The sequence below is a fragment of the Salvelinus fontinalis genome, chromosome 37 (assembly GCF_029448725.1).
Source record: "Salvelinus fontinalis isolate EN_2023a chromosome 37, ASM2944872v1, whole genome shotgun sequence".
Classification (NCBI taxonomy): domain Eukaryota; kingdom Metazoa; phylum Chordata; class Actinopteri; order Salmoniformes; family Salmonidae; genus Salvelinus; species Salvelinus fontinalis.
The window spans coordinates 31575330-31596560 of NC_074701.1; the positions used below are offsets into that span (position 1 = coordinate 31575330).

Below are 21231 nucleotides of genomic sequence, written 5' to 3' on the forward strand. Positions count from 1 at the left end.
TAAAGGACTACCGCCCCGTAGCACTCACTTCCGTCATCATGAAGTGCTTTGAGAGACTAGTCAAGGACCATATCACCTCCACCCTACCTGACACCCTAGACCCACTCCAATTTGCTTACCGACCCAATAGGTCCACGGACGACGCAATCACACTGCACACTGCCCTAACCCATCTGGACAAGAGGAATACCTATGTGAGAATGCTGTTCATCGACTACAGCTCAGCATTTAACACCATAGTACCCTCCAAACTCGTCATCAAGCTCAAGACTCTGGGTCTCGACCCCGCCCTGTGCAACTGGGCCCTGGACTTCCTGACGGACCGCCCCCAGTTGGTGAGGGTAGGTAACAACATCTCCACCCCGCTGATACTCAACACTGGGGCCCCACAAGGGTGCGTTCTGAGCCCTCTCCTGTACTCCCTGTTCACCCACGACTGCGTGGCCATGCACGCCTCCAACTCAATCATTAAGTTTGCGGACGACACTACAGTGGTAGGCTTGATTACCAACAACGACGAGACGGCCTACAGGGAGGAGGTGAGGGCCCTCGGAGTGTGGTGTCAGGAAAATAACCTCACACTCAACGTCAACAAAACAAAGGAGATGATTGTGGACTTCAGGAAACAGCAGAGGGAGCACCCCCCTATCCACATCGACGGGACAGTAGTGGAGAAGGTGGAAAGTTTTAAGTTCCTCGTGTACACATCACGGACAAACTGAATTGGTCCACCCACACAGACAGCGTTGTGAAGAAGGCGCAGCAGCGTCTCTTCAACCTCAGGAGGCTGAAGAAATTCGGCTTGTCACCAAAAGCACTCACAAACTTCTACAGATGCACAATCGAGAGCATCCTGTCGGGCTGAGCACCGCCTGGTACGGCAACTGCTCCGCCCACAACCGTAAGGCTCTCCAGAGGGTAGTGAGGTCTGCACAACGCATCACCGGGGGCAAACTACCTGCCCTCCAGGACACCTACACCACCCGATGTCACAGGAAGGCCATAAAGATCATCAAGGACAACAACCACCCGAGCCACTGCCTTTTCACCCCGCTATCATCCAGAAGGCGAAGTCAGTACAGGTGCATCAAAGCAGGGACCGAGAGACTGAAAAACAGCTTCTATCTCAAGGCCATCAGATTGTTAAACAGCCACCGCTAACATTTAGTGGCCGCTGCCAACATACTGACTCAACTCCACCCACTTTAATAATGGGAATTGATGGAAATTATGTAAAAATGTATCACTAGCCACTTTAAACAATGCCACTTAATATAATGTTTACATACCCTACATTACTCATCTCATATGTATATGTATATACTGTACTCTATATCATCTACTGCATCTTGCCATCTTTATGTAATACATGTATCACTAGCCACTTTAAACTATGCCACTTTTTGTTTATATACCCTACATTACTCATCTCATATGTATATACTGTACTCTATACCATCTACTGCATCTTGCCTATGCCGTTCTGTACCATCACTCATTCATATATCTTTATGTACATATTCTTTATCCCTTTACACTTGTGTGTATAAGGTAGTAGTTGTGGAATTGTTAGGTTAGATTACTCGTTGGTTATTACTGAATTGTCGGAACTAGAAGCACAAGCATTTTGCTACACTCGCATTAACATCTGCTAACCATGTGCATGTGACAAATAAAATTTGATTTGATTTGATTCTGCATATTCACATGCAAAAGTGATTAAAATGCTTCATCTGCTTTCTCAATGAAAACTAACACTACCGTTCAAATGTTTGGGGTCACTTAGAAATGTCCTTGTTTTTGGAGAAAAAAAAGCATGTTTTTTTGTCCATTAAAATAACATCAAATCGATCAGAAATACACAGTGTAGAAATTGTTAATGTTGTAAATGACTATTGTAGCTGGAAACGTCACATTTTTTATGGAATATCTACATAGGCGTACAGAGGACCATTATCAACAACCATCACTCCTGTGTTCCAAGGGCACGTTGTGTTAGCTAATCCAAGTTTATCAATTTAAAAGGATAATGTCACGCCCTGGCCTTAGTATTCTTTGTTTTCTTAATTATTTTAGTTAGGTCAGGGTGTGACATGGGGAATGTATGTGTTTTTTGTAGTGTCTAGGGTGGTTGTAAGGTTTAGGGGGTTTATTAGAGTAGTTGGGTTTATGTTTAGTATAGTAGTCTAGCTGTGTCTATGTCGAAGTGTTTTGTGTCAGCACTTATGTTTGTATAGCTTCACGGTCGTCTGTTTTGTTGGTTTGTTTTGTTGTTTCCTTCTTTAAATAAAAAGAAGATGTACTTTCCACGCGCTGCGCCTTGGTCCTCTCTCAGTCCCGTTGACGATCGTGACAGATAATTGATCATTAGAAAACCCTTTTGCAATTATGATAGCACAGCTGAAAACTGTAGTTCTGAATAAAGAAGCAATAAAACTGGCCTTAAGACTAGTTGAGTATCTGGAGTCTCAGCATTTGTAGGTTCGATTACAGGCTCAAAATGGCCAGAATCAAATAACTTTCTTCTGAAACTCGTCAGTCTATTCTTGTTCTGAGAAATGAAGGCTATTCCATGCGAGAAATTGCCAAGAAACTGAAGATCTCGTACAACGCTGTGTACTACTCCCTTCACAGAACAGCGCAACAACTGGCTCTAACCAGAATAGAAAGAGGAGTGGGAGGCCTCGGTGCACAACTGAGCAAGCGGAAAAGTACATTAGTGTGTTTAGTTTAAGAAACAGATGCCTTCCAAGTCCTCAACTGGCAGCTTCATTAGTAGTACCCACAAAACACCAGTCTCAACGTCAACGTGAAGAGGTGACTCCGGGATGCTGGCCTTCTAGGCAAGGACATTTCTAAGTGACCTCAAACTTTTGACCGGTAATGTATATTTTATGGAAAAGAGATGTTGTATGTTTCTGGGCAATGCACCATGCTGCCTTGTTGACAACATCACCAAACGGTGCAGATTACTGTTCCATTTGAGAAGAGTGCTCCTCCCTCACCGCTTTGCCTGTTCACGTTACAGGCCATAGACCAGTGCCCCGCGTCTCAGCATAATCAAATCCGCCCACAGAGATGCACAGTACGCCCATCTGCCCTACCATTGGACACCTGTGGATGGCTTAGGACACATTAGCACCATCTCATTTGCTCTGGACAGTGACAATTGTCTTGGGAGGTATAAGAATACTACTTAACTACTCCCATACTATAGCTAGTGTCTTAACTACTCCCATAACTACTCCCATACTATAGCTAGTGTCTTAACTACTCCCATAACTACTCCCATACTATAGCTAGTGTCTTATCTACTCCCTTAACTACTCCCATACTATAGCTAGTGTCTTAACTACTCCCATACTATAGCTAGTGTCTTATCTACTCCCATACTATAGCTAGTGTCTTATCTACTCCCATAACTACTCCCATACTATAGCTAGTGTCTTAACTACTCCCATACTATAGCTAGTGTCTTATCTACTCCCTTAACTACTCCCATACTATAGCTAGTGTCTTAACTACTCCCATACTATAGCTAGTGTCTTATCTACTCCCATAACTACTCCCATACTATAGCTAGTGTCTTAACTACTCCCATACTATAGCTAGTGTCTTATCTACTCCTTTAACTACTCCCATACTATAGCTAGTGTCTTAACTACTCCCATACTATAGCTTGTGTCTATCCCTCTGTAATTACATTACAAGGTTCACAAAGTAGGCAAAGGGCAGAGCACCAAAGTTGGGAAATGTAGGAGCACAATTACAAATATTTTAGGTATTAAAGCTAGAACTTATTGTAATTGACAAGAATACATGGCTAGTGTTGCTGGGTGACAGGGAGAGATGTTATGCTACAATCTTCTGTCTGAGTAATGCCCCATATCATGGTAGTAGTATAAAATCTCGGATAATGAAGGAAATGTAGGCCAGTAGTCTACTGTAGTTTATAAACTCAGTTATGACTGAAAGCATCTTCAGTTTATTATTAAATATAGATTGTCAGTGAATCAATCATTAATCATATGATGAATCATATGGTGCTGGATACTCACACATTGTGATGCAAAACATACTTCTTATACTTCCCTCTCTCAAGACTTTGCTCAGTTCAAGCTGTTTCTCAAATAGTGGGTGTGAAAGAACCTCTGGTGAGTCATGGGATCACTGTGGTGAGTCACACAGTTAGTTTCCACTGGGCTGTTCATGCATAGTTGGGCTCTGGTGGGATTGGAAAATACTGTTTTGTTCACCTTCAGTTGAGGGACACAGGAACATTTGAAGGCTTGAGGAAGGTCTCGCACCAAAATGTAGCAACGTTGATAGACTGAGAAATAGAAAAATATTATTTAAAATATATATTTATGTCCGGGGGAAAAACGATTTATTTCTTATATAATCTTGATTTGTCCAGGTCAATCTTATTGAAATACATATATTTTACAATTTGAGAAGTTTGTTTTTGAAAGTATTTGGCTAGGCAGATACAATAAACCAATCATTTTCCGTTTGCCACCAACGCCCAGTGATTCTAGCCAACCTCCCATCGCTATGGAACAAATGACAAACATGCTGTAGTTCTACACCGCCCTTTTCCGGTTGTCACTAGCTAGTAATCACAGCCACAAAGTCAATATGGGCTATATCGTAAACATTCATGAAAACAAACATTTGCTTTTTGGTCTTAATTTAATGTTAGGGCTATGCATACGGTTAGCTAAGTTGTCAAGTTTAAGGTTAGGGCCAGGTTTTAAGATTTTAAGATTTTAAGAAGATCAATTGTAGAAATAGGCGGGGTTTAGTCATAATTATGACTTTGTGGTTGTGGTAACAAAGGACGACCCCGTCTTTTCTCCTCAGCTTTCAAGGTAGAGAGACTGGCACCGTGTACATCAATCCATTCGGTGATATCACTGAGAGGTCACAGTTTTACAGCTCTCTGCAATTATATAGTGAACACAGCTGGTGGACATTGAACCAAGGTATGTATGTTTTTGTTGGCAGGGTTTGTGCATGCAGTAAATGTATAGCTAGCGCGAGCTAACACGAAGATGCTGACGTTCGGTCGTTTCTTTTTTTTCAACGTGGTGACGTGCTAGTTAGAGGTTAGCCATATAACTAGCTAACTAAAGTCACCATGTTCGTTCACAATATAGTAATTCATACCAAGACCGTGTCTGTCAGACTCTCATTCTACTGCTTCAATATTTGACACGCAAACTGAGAAAAGTAGCTGGTTAACTAAACGTGAGCATGCTAACTTTAGCTAGCTAAGTAACGTTAGCTAGCTAATGTCAACTGCACTCACTAAATGTCACATCGCTGAATCAATGACTTGTCAATAGCGTGATGCTAAGTGCAGGTTGATTTCTAGTCACCTAACGTTATATTCAAATAATATTAACAATTTGTACCTAGGCACAGTTCTGTTTTGGTCTTGCTTTCTCCTTTACTTTTCGTGAGTGTCACGCATTGAGTGATACTGCCTATAGTAATGCCAGAAATGTCTTGTGACAGACAGCCCATCTGTCAGCTTCTGCACCGGTCACGTACCTTATTGCAATAAAGCTTTTTATTTATTTATTTTATTTAACCTTTATTTAACCAGGTAGGCAAATTGAGAACACGTTCTCATTTACAATTGCGACCTGGCCAAGATAAAGCAAAGCAGTTCGACACATACAACAACACATAGTTACACATGGAGTAAAACAAACATATAGTCAATAATACAGTGAAAAAAAATAAAATAAGTCTATATACAATGTGAGCAAGTGAGGTGAGATAAGGGAGGTGAAGGCAAACAGATATATGTATAAATAAATAAAAATATAAAAAGGCCATGGAGGCGAAGTGAGTACAACACAGCAAGTAAAATAAAAACTAAAAAAAACACTGTAATGGTTGGTTTGCAGTGGAAGAAAGTGCAAAGTGGAGACAGAAATAATGGGGTGCAAAGGAGCAAAATAAATTAATAAATAAATACAGTAGGTAAAGAGGTAGTTGTTTGGGCTAAATTGTAGATGGGTTATGTACAGGTGCAGTAATCTATGAGCTGCTCTGACAGCTGGTGCTTAAAGCTAGTGAGGGAGATAGGTGTTTCCAGTTTCAGAGATTTTTGTAGTTCGTTCCAGTCATTGGCAGCAGAGAACTGGAAGGAGAGGCGTCCAAAGGAAGAATTGGTTTTGGGGGTGACTAGAGAGATATACCTGCTGGAGCGCGTGCTACAGGTAGGTGCTGCTATGGTGACCAGCGAGCTGAGATAAGGGGGGACTTTACCTAGCAGGGTCTTGTAGATGACCTGGAACCAGTGGGTTTGGCGACGAGTATGAAGCGAGGGCCAGCCAACGAGAGTGTACAGGTCGCAGTGGTGGGTAGTATATGGGGCTTTGGTGACAAAACGGATGGCACTGTGATAGACTGCATCCAATTTATTGAGTAGGGTTTTGGAGGCTATTTTGTAAATGACATCACCGAAGTCGAGGATTGGTAGGATGGTCAGTTTTACAAGGGTATGTTTGGCAGCATGAGTAAAGGATGCTTTGTTGCGGAATAGGAAGCCAATTCTAGATTTGACTTTGGATTGGAGATGTTTGATGTGGGTCTGGAAGGAGAGTTTACAGTCTAACCAGACACCTAGGTAGTTGTCCACATATTCTAAGTCAGAGCCGTCCAAAGTAGTGATGTTGGACAGGCGGGCAGGAGCAGGCAGCGATCGGTTGAAGAGCATGCATTTGGTTTTACTTGTATTTAAGAGCAGTTGGAGGCCACGGAAGGAGAGTTGTATGGCATTGAAGCTCGCCTGGAGGGTTGTTAACACAGTGTCAAAAGAAGGGCCAGAAGTATACAGAATAGTGTCGTCTGCGTAGAGGTGGATCAGAGAATCACCAGCAGCAAGAGCGACATCATTGATGTAAACAGAGAAGAGAGTCGGTCCAAGAATTGAACCCTGTGGCACCCCCATAGAGACTGCCAGAGGCCCGGACAACAGACCCTCCGATTTGACACACTGAACTCTATCAGAGAAGTAGTTGGTGAACCATTGCAATAAAGCTTGGGTTCATTAAGGTTCACTTTGTTGATTACAATAGCTAACGTTACTTATTTTCCCACGTTGTCTTACTGAAATATGTTGACAAAGAGAAGGAAGGTGTAACAATGTATTTGATGGTCAGCTTTGTTGTCCAGTTGGCTTAAGTACAGAATTTGTAAATTCATACCATGTCGCAATGACGTCTACACAGGTGGTTATTGTATAGACATAACAATTGGTTTACTATTATGTGAAAACAACTGCAAATTGTTTTGGATGTGTTTAGGCTTACAACTTGATTTGCATAACAAAATATAGGCCAATGCATATGCACTATCCTCTCCAGTGGCGATTTTAGCATGTAAATCTTGGTGGGGCAACAAAAAAAAATTGGGGGATGGGATGCATGCCAGCAAAGCCACAACACTAAACAATACAGTAATTGCACTATACCACTGCTACACCTGGCTATCAGCGGTGCCATGTCTGGCAGCAAAGCACTTCATTCAGACTCATTTACGGTCTTAAAAAAACATGGCTGACTTACTTTAACAAATGTGGATTCTTCTGACAATTGAGATGTACAAGCTAAGGCATAAGGGGAAGACAAGCGGATAAGAGGCCATCTGTAATTTCGACTAAGACATTAATGAGTGAGCTAGGACGGATGTAGTCAATATAACTATTTGTTCAGCACTTTTGAAATGTACAGAATTCAGAACATCACATTTTATTTGTCACATGCGCCGAATACAACAGGTGTAGACCTTACAGTAAAACGCTTACTTACGAGCACCTAACCAACAGTGCAGTTTAAAAAAAATAAGGATAAGAGATAAAAGTAACAAGTAATTAAAGAGCAGCAGTAAAAAATAACAATATATACAGGCAAATCCTTAATAATCATTGGCCGTTCTTAGTGTTCTCCTTGTACACCAAGTCAGAACTATAGGATAAATAAAGGGGGCATATATGCAGACAATGAAAGCTCTTACAATATTCAATTACATTCCTCAAAAACAGGTTATAGGCTACATGTGCACCACAAGTTAGAACAGTAGGCTAAGTTATGAGGGGGAAAAGGACCAAATTATTAGGGTGAAGCACATGGCCTACTAACAGCTTACTACACAACATACACTTAGTATTACTTTCTTAGCTACAGTATACATGTCTCCCTGGCATATTACATCATTTATGCAGCAGCATACAATACATTTTTGGACTCATCTTGTTGTGCTGTGCTCACTTGAACAGGAAGGTAGCACGGTGGTCCTTCGTGGGCAAATTTTGTCATCAAGGTCTGTCGTTCTCTGGATTTATGGTGCTTTTCAAGACAACTGGGAACAAAACAAAAAGGTTGAATCATGATGAGGTTGTAGCTCTAGAAAGATTCACGATTTACAATTCCGAGTTGGATGAAAGTTCAAAATGTATTTTCCCAGCCGTAGCTTGTTTTTCCCGAGATCCCAGTTGTCTTGAACTCACTAAAGTCAGATTTTGCTGTTCCCCAGTTAAGTTGTTTTGATTGGGGGCACAAATCATGCTTCATTGACAGCATGGCTAATATTGAATGTTTATAATTTTAAACTAGGTAAAGAGACCCTTAATCTTAGACTTGGGACCATATAGCCAGGCTAATGATTGCTTTGCAATGCTTGCTGTTAGCCACTGATTCCTTCCAAAACACTCATTGTTGAATTTACAATTTCCAGCTTGTTGTGTAATGTTTATGGCCGGTTAGCACCGATACGTTTTATCTATAATTTCTCTTCATATGACCAAGATTAAAAAGGATTTGCCAGTACATTGTTGACTTGATTCATGATGATGACTACTAGCTAAGATTTTGAAAACTACTGTAGATCTAGCGTGATTGGATGTAGTTTTATCTGTGGCCAATGACCTTGAGCCTTCTTAGATGGGCACTTCTAATGTAACTCTATGGCAGCACCCAAGGGGCTTGAATTTTCTAGCTCTGCCTTTAGACTTGGCGGTGATGTAGTGTCCCCATGAGTGACCAAACACTTAGCCAATAACTGTGCAACGCTCCGTATTTTCTGCTGACTTGCCCTACGACCACAGAAAGCACTAAGCTAGACTGAAACACCTGCATTTTGGAGCTGCCTTACTCAAGAAAACAAAAAAGAGACCATGTTTGTGTGCGGCTTTCTTAACTCAATTATATATATTTTTTTACATTGTTTGCAAACTGATATGTGACATGTAATTTTTTGCTAAAATGACGTGTCACTACGGCAGCATACCACCCTGCATACCACTGCTGGCTTGCTTCTGAAGCTAAGCAGGGTTGGCCCTGGTCAGTCCCTGGATGGGAGACCAGATGCTGCTGGAAGTGGTGTTGGAGGGCCAGTAGGAGGCACTCTTTCCTCTGGTCTAAAAAATATCCCAATGCCCCAGGGCAGTGATTGGGGACACTGCCCTGTGTAGGGTGCCGTCTTTCGGATGGGACGTTAAACGGGTGTCCTGACTCTCTGAGGTCATTAAAGATCCCATGGCACTTATCGTAAGAGTAGGGGTGTTAACCCCGGTGTCCTGGCTAAATTCCCAATCTGGCCCTCAAACCATAATGGTCACCTAATAATCTCCAGTTTACAATTGGCTCATTCATCCCCCTCCTCTCCCCTGTAACTATTCCCCAGGTCGTTGCTGCAAATGAGAACGTGTTCTCAGTCAACTTACCTGGTAAAATAACGGTAAAATAAATTAAAATAAAATGAATAAAATCCTCTCATTGCACATAGCCTAAACATGTCATTGCACATAGCCTAAACATGTTTCAGGCAGCTAGAAACAACATTAATTTGAAGTAGCGGTAATCATGTTTTGAGCCACATTGCAATGAACTTACTTTGGTAACCTTCAGCTTGAAAGAACTGTTTATCACCTCATTACCTAGGAAACCAAACATCATGATAACTCCAGTGGTTGGAAGCTAGACTTTTCATGCCTCAGTTTGTTTATTGTTGTACTGCCAGGCTCTGATATAGCTTTGGTCAGATGATTCATGGCCTAGATATGCATGTAAAAGACAGCCAGTAGGCCTATTCTCAAACTGAGTGCTGGGCTGCTCGTCATTCAGGTTGAATTTGGGTGTAAAATGCTGGCAGAAGATTCAGGATGGCAATGTAATTCACTTCAATAATGCTGATGCAGTTTGGGACAATCTCCATAGTCAGAGAATTTGGTTAAGGCCAGACTTTCTGTATTTAACAACACCGTTACCTTCCTACAGTGACCAGTTGGCTCAAATAGAAACAGCCCTGATGATAGCCTCCTTGTCCTTTTATTATGATTTGGGGAGAATACTAGAGGTGGCGAGGGCCCCTCCAATCAGGAGGTGTGTTTTGGCTGTTGAGGTAGGTTATGTAGAGGGAGGGAGTTATACATGGATCAGAGAGGTGGGGGGGGCTTAGTCCTAACTAGGAAGTAGGAGTAATCTTTTATCATTTGCCTTTTGAGTTCTGCTCGAGTCACTAGGCTCCATTAGCTGGTTGAATTCATCCAAGGCCAATTTTTGTCTTTCTAATGTTACAGGGCAAAAAAAAGAAATTAAATGAGAAAGTCTTTGTCAAATATGCAGAGAATAATCACATTTCTAACTAACACTTGTTTCTGTTGTCAGGCGGTTTTATAGTAAACTCAAGGATGTCTGGAGATCTGTCCCTGGACATTAACATCAAGGAGCCGCGATGGGACCAGAGCACATTCATGGGCCGCGCCCAGCACTTCTTTTTCGTCACCGACCCCAGGAACATCCTCAAGTCCTCTAAGACACTGGAGGACGCACGGGTCACTGTGGAGAACTACAGGTACGGAGGGGGGAGGACACTTAAGGGAGGAGGGTGGTTGATCCCAGGAACATCCTCAAGTTCTCTGATGCTGGAGAACACACCAGTCTCTGTAGAGTTCTACAGGTATTGAAAGGGTGTAGAGTGAGAGATTAATGGGATGAGATGAATGTAGGGGTGGTAGTGCAGTTGACATTGGGTTATATTAGAGGGGTGGTTTACTGTGGCCTAAAATGTGAATGGTAATTTGGAAGTTACACTGGCCTCTGGGTAGGAATCAATTTTCAATAATGCATTTATGTATGAGTATGAACTCAATCAACATTGTCTCTAGTCTAAACTGAGGAGTTCAAGGAGCTAGCTAGCGGTCACCTTAACCTGATATCTCTCTTGTCCCCCCACGGTGTAATAAGATAAACAAACAAACATCTGTAGACATAGGCCACTAATTAGGCTTGTAGGTTGGAACATCTGTCATACCGGTTTCTCTCTTACATCAGAGATGAACTGAAAACACCAAAATAAATGTCTAAGACTGTCTTTGTTATAAAGAAATGCAAAAATATTTTGGGGATTTGTGTGTATTGTTAGGTATTACTGCACTGTTGGAGCTAGAAACATAAGCATTTTGCTGCACCTGTGCTAACATCTGCAAAACATGTCCAATATACAATTTGATTTGTTAAAACATTGTAGGTAGGTGAAGCTTTAGCCTATATTTATTTTAGCCCTTGTTTCTGTGAATCAAACATTGCAATAATTTGCCCCGATGCTAAGAATTGATGTGTTTCATTGATTGTTTAGAGGATGTGCTTGTGTCCAGGTTAGGAGTGGTGAAGCCAGGTCTGACAGAAGATGAGCTGTGGAGAGCCAAGTACGTCTATGACTCTGCCTTCCACCCTGACACCGGAGAGAAGATGGTGGTGGTGGGACGCATGTCTGCCCAGGTCCCCATGAACATGACCATCACCGGCTGTATGCTCACATTCTACAGGTACCACTGGGGTGGATGACCTTTCAATTCAATGCATGTTAAATGCAATTTGTGTGTAAAACACCTAATATTAAAAACGCACAGAGCAGCGTACTGGGAGAGGAAGATCTGATGAGGTGAAATGTTAAGAATGTTGCAGATTGAAATGTAGAGGCACATGTCAGAGATGCGGCAACTAACCGCACAGCAGGGATATTTCAACATTCTTCATGAGGATTAAATCTCCACCCACGCTGTGGATGGTGCGTGCTGTTGCTGGCTGGCTTAACTTAATCACATACACCATATGGGCTGCTCATGCTCTTCTCTCTTGCTGTATAGTAAGTTTTATGCCAGGACAAAAAGTGCATAGAATAAATGTAGCATGTTAGAATTTCTCACCAAATGGCATAAACAACCTATGCAGTTGACTTTCCCAAACGGTGTGGTCTCTTCTCTTTCAACTGAAGACTGGGTTCGATGGCAGTGTTCTGTGTATTCGGGCGGCAGGCAGCATAGTGGTTAAGAGCGTTGGGCCAGTAATCGGAAGGTTACTGGTTAGAATCTCAAAGCCGACTGTGAATAATCTGTCGATGGGCACTTGAGCAAGGCACTTAACCCTAATTGCTCTGGATAAGAGCATATGCTAATATGTCAAACTTTTAAAAAACAAATGTTTTATCTTGAGGGCATCGGAAAGGAAAATTCCTAAGCCGTTTAATGAGGGTCAGGATACCGCCATTGTCCTTGTAGCATGTGGATGCCTTGGATTGTTTTCATGTTCTGTCTGCATACCTTCCACTGTGCCTTTTACATTCCTGCTCAGAGGGCAAGACCAGAGTAGCACACTGCAGCTATTGTTGTGTGTCTGAAGAGTAAAGGGCATACAATCATAGTCACACTGGACTCCAGAGTGGCTCAGCGGTCTAAGGCACTGCATCTCAGTGCTAGAGGTGTCACTACAGACCCTGGTTCGAATCCAGACTGTATCACAGCCGCCCGTGATTGGGAGTCCCATAGGGCGGCGCACAATTGGCCCAGCGTTGTTAGGGTTTGGCCCGGGGTAGGCCGTCATTCTAAATAAGAATTTGTTCTTAACTGACTTGCCTAGTTAAATCAAATAAAAACACTAAATTATGTAAACCGTGCACAGAAGTGGAAAGTGACATTTTTACCTTTTTACAAGTTGTGGTTTGGCTTTGTTTGAATGATTAATTCAAGCATTCTGCCTCTGAATTAAATATCTGAAATGATTAATGCTTGTTCACACACTTTCTTTGTCTCCCTATCTATCCGTGCCCTACCCTTCTCTCCCTTGTTTTCATCATCTCTCCTCCAGGACGACTCCAGCAGTGGTGTTCTGGCAGTGGGTGAACCAGTCCTTCAACGCTGTGGTCAACTACACCAACCGCAGTGGAGATGCTGCCCTCACCACCAAGTAGGGACTGGGAACACTAACGCCACATTACTTAACCAGCCCTGCTGTACCTGTACTAGGGTGCATCTCATAGCCTTAGCTAGCTTCCTCTCTGCATCTGCTTTCCTTCATCAGTACTGATCTGAAAGGACATGGATAGGTGGGAGCAAATCCCCATAACACTTCCCCTATGTTGCTTTCACCCGTCTTCTCTCTTCCTATTGGTGCAGACGAGGCAAGGAGAGAAGACCATAGTAGACTATTGCGATGCACCCCTAGCTCTGTATGGAGGCCTGCAGGGCACGGCAGTGGCTAGCCAGTGGAACCCCAGTCCACTACACTCCTCCCCTTCCAGCGGTATTACACCCCACTGTTTAGTTCAGCATGCTCCTCCATTCCAACTGAATGGCTGTAGCTGTACCCCTTCGTCCATGTCTGCAGCTGGTAGAGGAAGCAAGGCATTTGCATACATCTTTCTGGTCTGGGAACATATGTTTCAGAGTAAGAGTGCTGATCTAGGATCATGTCACCCCCCCCATGCATGTAATCCCATGCATTGTGATCTAAAAGGGAGAACTGATCCTAGATTAGCACTCCTACTCTGAGGCTTTTGATACATACAGCCTCTGGTGGAGAGGCTGTACAAACCAGGGCTGTATCTCAATAGTTTAAAGGGGCGTCCTCTTACATCTGCACCAATTTGAAAACATGATCGGTGAAAGGTTTACACTATGTTGCTATCAGATATAACCTGTCCAGTTCCTTCAAATCAGTGCAGATGAAGTGAAGGATACAAGGAAATGATTCCACTTTAGACTATTGAGATGCACCCACTCTAACCAGGACACATGAGGAATAGGAGCCAGCGATGCTGGTGCTTCTCAGTTCATATGCAGATGGAAACCATCATGGAACGAGCATGTAGACTGTGGGGGCCATTCCAATCATTATTGGTGCATCTTGTCTTTGCCTGACTTGTCACGTTTCGGTGTTCAATGAATGTTGCTTTTGACTTGACCGCCTTGACTACATTCCGTATGTATTGTGACCTGAGACCTCTGTATTTAGGATCATTCTGTCTGTGTATCAGTGTCACGAGAATTTTCAATCCCAATCATAATAACTATCAATCAATCAATAGCTTTGACCAATCCCCGAGGCTTGTAAGACCATGAGTTTAATAACAATTAGTCAAAAGACTCAGTTTATGCAAAAGGCTTGTACAGTTTATTCAGAGAATGTTCTAAAGTCCATTATACAAAGACATCCATTTTATAGCTGCGCACAAACAGTAGGTGAGTTTTATCTCTCTAGTTCTCACCACTGTGTATCACTGCCCAGCCGACAGTTCCATCCCCCCGAGATTAGGGAAACCTTGAGAAGTACTCCCTATGCTCTCATAGGTTCCTCAGAGGTCTAGCCAGGTCGGTTCAAACACAGGTTTAATTGTTCTTCTGTATTTTCCTAGGCACTCACATCCAAGTTCAAATCCTAAGCTACGCCTTGCTCAGACAGTCTGTGTTATTCCACTATAGAGATACATTGTTTAACCTAATTCCGACTAAAACTACACACATCATCCGATTATAATATGATTCTAATCAATTTCATACAGTTATAATGTTTCAGAGTCAAATTATTTTATCATTCTTTCAACATATACATTATTTTATCAATCAGATAGACTTGACTTTGGTAAATGCCTGGAACAGGAACCGTATTGAGGCTCAGTAAATTGAGAGGTGTAAATGTCTTTGTGTGACGTTCTCTCAGTCAGCTGGCTGCAGCGTACGTCAGTGCGACCACCGGAGCCGTAGTCACAGCCCTGGGACTCAAGTCTCTAGCCAAGGTACTGTCTCTGGATCATCTTAGTTCTAGTGGATTTGCACATTTGCTTTGCATTTTATTTGAGCGCTGTGAAAAATCTACATTGAAACAAAATCCCTCCCCAGCGCCTTCCAGCCGTCATGAGCCGGTTCGTCCCCTTCTTTGCTGTAGCTGCTGCCAACTGTATCAACATCCCCTTCATGAGGCAGAGGTGAGCTAGAGTTTAGACCACACCTCCTAACTAGGGACAAAGGTTTTCCTTAGCACTGTCTTTTTGTTCAGCTCTGTGAGGGGCTAGGACTGGGTTGCTGTCACACACTTTGTTTCAAATGTATTTGTAAAAAAAAAAAAAAGAGTTATACATGGATTAACATGACTGGCAGGTTTGGTTGAATTCCATCCTCTCCTTATGTCCCTCTCCTTAGGGAGCTGAAGTACGGCATCCCAGTGACAGATGAGAATGGAAACCGGTTAGGGGAGTCAGTCACCGCTGCCAAGTCGGGCATCATTCAGGTGGTGGTGTCCAGGATTGGCATGGCTGTGCCAGCTATGGGTAAGCACTGTGTTTCACACATGATGGATTGAACATTGTTTAGTGTTTTTTTTTATCTGGTGGGACACAATATTTCACAGCGCAAAAAAGTTTGGGAACCACTGGGTAAGGAGTTAACATGCAGTTTCAAACCAGATCAATTGGTCTGAAACTCACTGTCCTCACAGCAGTACTTCCGGGAAAGATGATTTAGCAAAGCCTCCTTAAAACCGTAGATGACTATCAGAATCAGCAACGTGTTGTGAAATAACAGAAATGTTGCTCTTGAAAATACTCCTTGTTTTCTGTCTGTCTACAGCTATCCCCCCTGTGATCATGAACGCCCTGGAGAAGAAAGCCTTTATGAAGGTAATGTTACAACAGCCAGATGCCTGTCATGCTTTCTACAGCAAATGGGCATACTGGAGCTGGTTCTATAGTCAGTAGGGAGAGTGTGGCATGTAGCTGCTGGTGCACTAGGCCTACCCTCTGGTGCACTAGGCCTACCCTCTGGTGCACTAGGCCTACCCTCTGGTGCACTAGGCCTACCCTCTGGTGCACTAGGCCTACCCTCTGGTGCACTAGGCCTACCCTCTGGTGCACTAGGCCTACCCTCTGGTGCACTAGGCCTACCCTCTGGTGCACTAGGCCTACCCTCTGGTGCACTAGGCCTACCCTCTGGTGCACTAGGCCTACCCTCTGGTGCACTAGGCCTACCCTCTGGTGCACTAGGCCTACCCTCTATTTGGAGTTCAAACCAATCTGGATCGTTCAGCTGTGTTACACATGCAATGCAATTTTTGTTGAAAATCCAGGCTTCTGTGCTTTGTCTGTCTGACATCCAGTAAATCTCTAGCCTGGTCCCAGATCTGTTTGTGCTGTTTTGCCAATGACCATATGAATAAGCAAGATGGCACAAACAGATCTGGACCACGCCTGTAAATCTCTACAATACTGTCAGTGTAATGTCTGTATACGTTTTGTTTTTATGAAAAACTGCTTCAGGTTGGAGTCTCACTTTCTCTCTCTCACTGTGTTCTCTACTCAGCGGTTCCCAGTCCTAAACGCTCCAGTACAGGTGGGACTGGTGGGTCTGTGGTAAGTATCTATCTATAGTTAATGTTACTGTAAACTGTTTGTTTGGTACATGTTTCATCCATGTTATAAGTCCTCTCACAATGACATGCACAGTAAGCAAACTAACCATAACATTTTAAATGGACTGGAGCTTTGAATACTGAACGTCGCGATTGCAAACCATGTGTATTGCACAGTTTACTTAAACTCTGGTTGGACAAAACCTCCCGTCTCTTTCAGCCTGGTGTTTGCCACTCCTCTGTGCTGTGCCCTGTTCCCACAGAAGAGGTACATTATGGCCATCTGTTACATACTTTAGAGATAGACCGTGGATCTGTTACATACCTTAGATATAGACCGTGGATCTGCTTTTCCTACACAACTGTCAAATCAATAATTTTCTCTCTCATTCCCTCTCCCTTTCACTCTCATCCCCTCTTTCTCTCTCTACCTCTCCCTCTCTATATAGTTCTATGGCTGTGAGCAGCCTGGAGCCAGATCTGCAGGAGAGGATACGACAGAACAGTCCCCACACTACTACCGTCTTCTTCAACAAAGGCCTGTAGGACCACCCAACCACACACACCACAGACCAGCCCCCTCTGCTGGCTGGACCCTGCTAGTACAGCTCAGCAGGCAAAGAGAATATTATATTTATGCTTATTTTTGTATTTACCTGTTTGTTTACTATGTTTGTTATAGGCTTTAGGATTTGATTAGGGTGATGGTGAGGGGTGCGTCTCAATCCTAAAAAGTTGCTTCCTTATCTGAAAGGATGGAATAAGGGGGGGAGCCTACCAGTCAGGTTTTGGTCATCATTGTAGATGAAGGAAAGGAGACGAGGAAGCCACTTCAGAGTAATGAGATGCACCTGAGGTGAGAGTAGTGTGACAGACAAACAGACCATGGTTTAGTCTGGTGTATTTGTCCTTCCTGGGGTTGTGGCTGTTTAGTTACTGACTGCTGTGAATGTTACAGAATGACAAAATCTACTTCCATCACCACTAACTACATACATGTCACCCCTTGTATTTGACCCCAGAGTTTTTTTGTTTGTTTGTTTTTTCCCTCTCTCTCTCTCCCCAAAGTGTGTTGTTATTTATTGCCCTTGTGTTTGAGATCGTACCATTTTGAGCTGTGTGCACTGAAACCCATTCATGACTTGCAATTAGAAAATAGTCAAATGTAATCTGCTAGATATCCACTCCCTCAAGTTGGCTTAACTGTAGTCTAGTACAGGTAGTGAAGGATAACAGTTGGTTTATGAGCACATTAGACTGACCTGTTATTGAATTGCTTTTTGGGTCTACCAGGGTTTTGTTTTCTGTTGCAAAATGGTTTGCTCCAGTGAGTGTGCCCCAATGAACATGACACAGTTGACGAGCACAGTTTCTATCTCCCTTGGAAGTGTATTTGCACACACGCTGTCCCACCTCAGCCTAGTGCACCGGGAACCCTGTGTGTTTGTGTTATCAAGAAAACCTTTAGAGGTGCAATGACACTGCATGAGCACTCCTAAATTAGATTTCAGTAAGCACATCCCCAGTAGCACTGATGTCAATGATATGGCAGAATAAAGGTTTCTATAGGACAGGATCCAAGGCTTAATGTTTAAGCCCCATATCAAGGCCTCTCTTGATTTGGAAACACTATGGATGAATTTGGATCGTGTCTGTGCAGTTTTAACGGAACTCATGAATGATTGTTGGTGACATTTGTGCCGTGTATCACTATTGCCATTGAAGGGGAAGGTACTGTGTTGTCTAAATGTTAAAGGAATTGTGTCTATGTTTTGTCCTAACCACCCTGCCACAGCCCTCCTGTCAGTTTGTGACGCTTATTGTCTCTTTAGTCATTCTTCTGTTACAATAGAGAAGAGTTAACTTGCCGTGGTGACCTAGATGTGTGGTGGGGCCAACTTATGCAATAAGAGGCAAGGGAGTAAATATGAATCCCAGTCTATATGTTAGCTTTAGATTAATTGTGTTGTGATGATGTGTACCAAATATCGTTTTATTGTCATAAAACAAAGTTGTGAGAACCAGGGCTCTTAAACTACAGGCCCGCTGACCAAATGTGGCTCCCAAGCTGATTTAATGTGGCCCGTGGTTGTCTTTAGTAAATGCAGCCCATGGTCATGAAGGAATACAGGGAGATTCTGGCATTTTCCACTTACCCAGATTCTGATGAACTCGTGGATACCAGTTGTATGTCTCTACATGCAGTGTGATGGAAGTTAGCGATATTTCTGCGGGCCAAGGCTAACTAGTTTTAGCACAATGATTGGTAGTCTACATGTTCGCTAGCATACGCTTAATTGCTCGAATCTGGCAGTATCCCTTTAACCTTGTGTAAAAGGAAATCGTCGATTAGATTGTAGGACAGTTGGAAGTAATGCTTGGATCTTTAGTTCCTGTGTGGAAAATCTGGGCTTAGTTAGAGCATTCCTGATCAAACCTGGGCTATAATACAGTATATTAATGTTGTTGAATATCCAGCTAGATGTCAAGTGTAGTAATGATATGGTTGTTTAGTAGTCTAGACAATTTCATAGTACCGTATCAACTGAGTAACTTTGTGGTGGAAATATAGTATGTACAACAGGTATATTTTTCTGGGATTAAGATGATGTAACAGAGGATATATTTAACAAATAAATGGTGGCGAGGTATTAGGAGATTTAAAACTTCAGGGTGCACTGTTCCATTTCTCCACCTGGTGGCAATGTTTTATTCAGCTAGAAGTTAGAACAACTATTACACATTTTCAGTGTGTTTGTGAGTCAGAGTTTGAATATAGTTGTCAAAACCACCCATCAATATTGTCCCGGCTGACTTTAGTACGGCTTCGCCATGTAGCTTGGTCCCAAATCTTTTTGTGCGGTCTTGCCAGGTTATAGGTCACCTTTTCCTCTGTCAGTCAGTATTGCATGTCTACCAAACCACTCTGCTTGGTAGTTCCCTCTGAATGAAATCAGTGGATATTTATGCAAAGAAGACATGAATGAATCTCCTCCTCACAGACTGATACGAAACTTGTTTTTTTCCCCCCACGCTTTTTTTTGTAATGAATCCGCATAGCCTGGTCCCAGTTCTGTTTGTGTGGTCTTGTTTAGGGTGACAATGACCATAGGATTTTGATAACACAAACCGATCTGGAACCAGGCTAGGCTCCTCATACATTTTATTTAAAATGTATATTGTCTATAGACGATCAGATGCACTGCAGCACAGTGTTATGGCCATACAGTAAACACTACATTATGCCATGGCTTTCAACTGTAAATACCAGGGTTGGAGTCAGTTCCTTCTTAATTGACTGAATTGAAATGGAATTAACCCAAATTCCAGTAGATACTGGTTCATCTGTACTGTACCTACACACACACAGAGTAAATTGTTATTCCACTAGTCACAATGTTTTTGTGTCCATAATTGAATAAAATACCATATATTTTATGAGCAAGTTGACACCATTGTAAACTCATTCACTCACCTATTACTATAAAAGGAGGTACCCTCTTCATTGTATGTTTGGGCCTGGATTGGGTGCTGTTTAATAACCAATGTAAAGGGTGGGGGTACCACTTTTCTTTTTTTTTCTTTTTTTTATATATATATACACATATGTATTGGAAATGTTTGTACTGTCTCCATAATGTGCTTGACAATGTGTATGATATAAACCAAGTCACAGTTTACTATGAGCTTAGAGTAAGTTATCCAACAGTAGCTAGCTTTATGTTATCACCGCCATTTAGCTTTCCCCATTTAGTTGTTTTCTGGTCCTTTTTGAGGGGAGGGCAAGGAAATGTGACTAGAACAAAAATGAACCTATAGCCCAGCCTTTTTATAGCTAGATTGTGCTGACAGAAACATGCAAGGCTTGAGATTGAAAAAGCAGTAGTCTTTAGCGTTTGTCATCGGCTTCAGCTTAATATGACGATCCTCTGTCAGGATATTTTCATGCAATAACTTTCATATGAAATATATCTCTAGGTGCTTAGGCATGTCATTATTGTATTTATATATTATTAAATATATCTCTAGGTTAGCTTTGGCATGTCATGGAATTTGGTCTTGGCAGCACATTGAAGGCACAACACTGAAGACAATCTATGACGTCGCTACACTCCATGAATGTTTTCATGTTAATGTGTGTCCATGTCCAGTACCCATGTAGTTGTCAGTATTGGTGCTCACTACTTGTTTTTCCCCTCTCCATTTTGAGTTGGAATATGTTCTGGCACACCTGGACTATGTAAGACATTTACTAAGAGCTATAGAATAAAGTGATTGAAATGTGAGTTTTCTTTCTCAGGCCACAGACCTACTGTACTGTTCAGGAACAAAATTAAGACAAAGTGAACGTTCTACACCATTGTGCCCATTTGAGGGTGGGTCACTCATGTCGCAGTGGTAGCAGTCTTCCAACAACAAAGGAATGGTCCTACAGCCTGACTTAGCTTCATTCAGTCCGTAGCACAGAAGAGCTGTATTGTTGAAATTTAAAGGTAATGAGCCGACATATGCAGCGTTTACAATGAATGCTGTCTCC

General features: G+C 42.5%; 1 protein-coding gene across 1 annotated transcript; it reads left to right on the top strand.

Annotated features, from left to right (window-relative positions):
* The first annotated feature begins 4597 nt into the window (after positions 1–4597).
* On the top strand, positions 4598–20980 carry LOC129836521 (sideroflexin-1-like). Its single transcript, XM_055902817.1, has 11 exons — positions 4598–4985; positions 10683–10869; positions 11672–11842; positions 13161–13259; positions 15012–15087; positions 15191–15276; positions 15491–15618; positions 15917–15966; positions 16646–16695; positions 16915–16962; positions 17144–20980. The coding sequence occupies exons 2-11, from the start codon at positions 10706–10708 to the stop codon at positions 17238–17240; spliced, it is 969 nt and encodes a 322-aa protein (XP_055758792.1). The 5' UTR covers positions 4598–4985; positions 10683–10705; the 3' UTR covers positions 17241–20980.
* Positions 20981–21231: the final 251 nt, after the last annotated feature.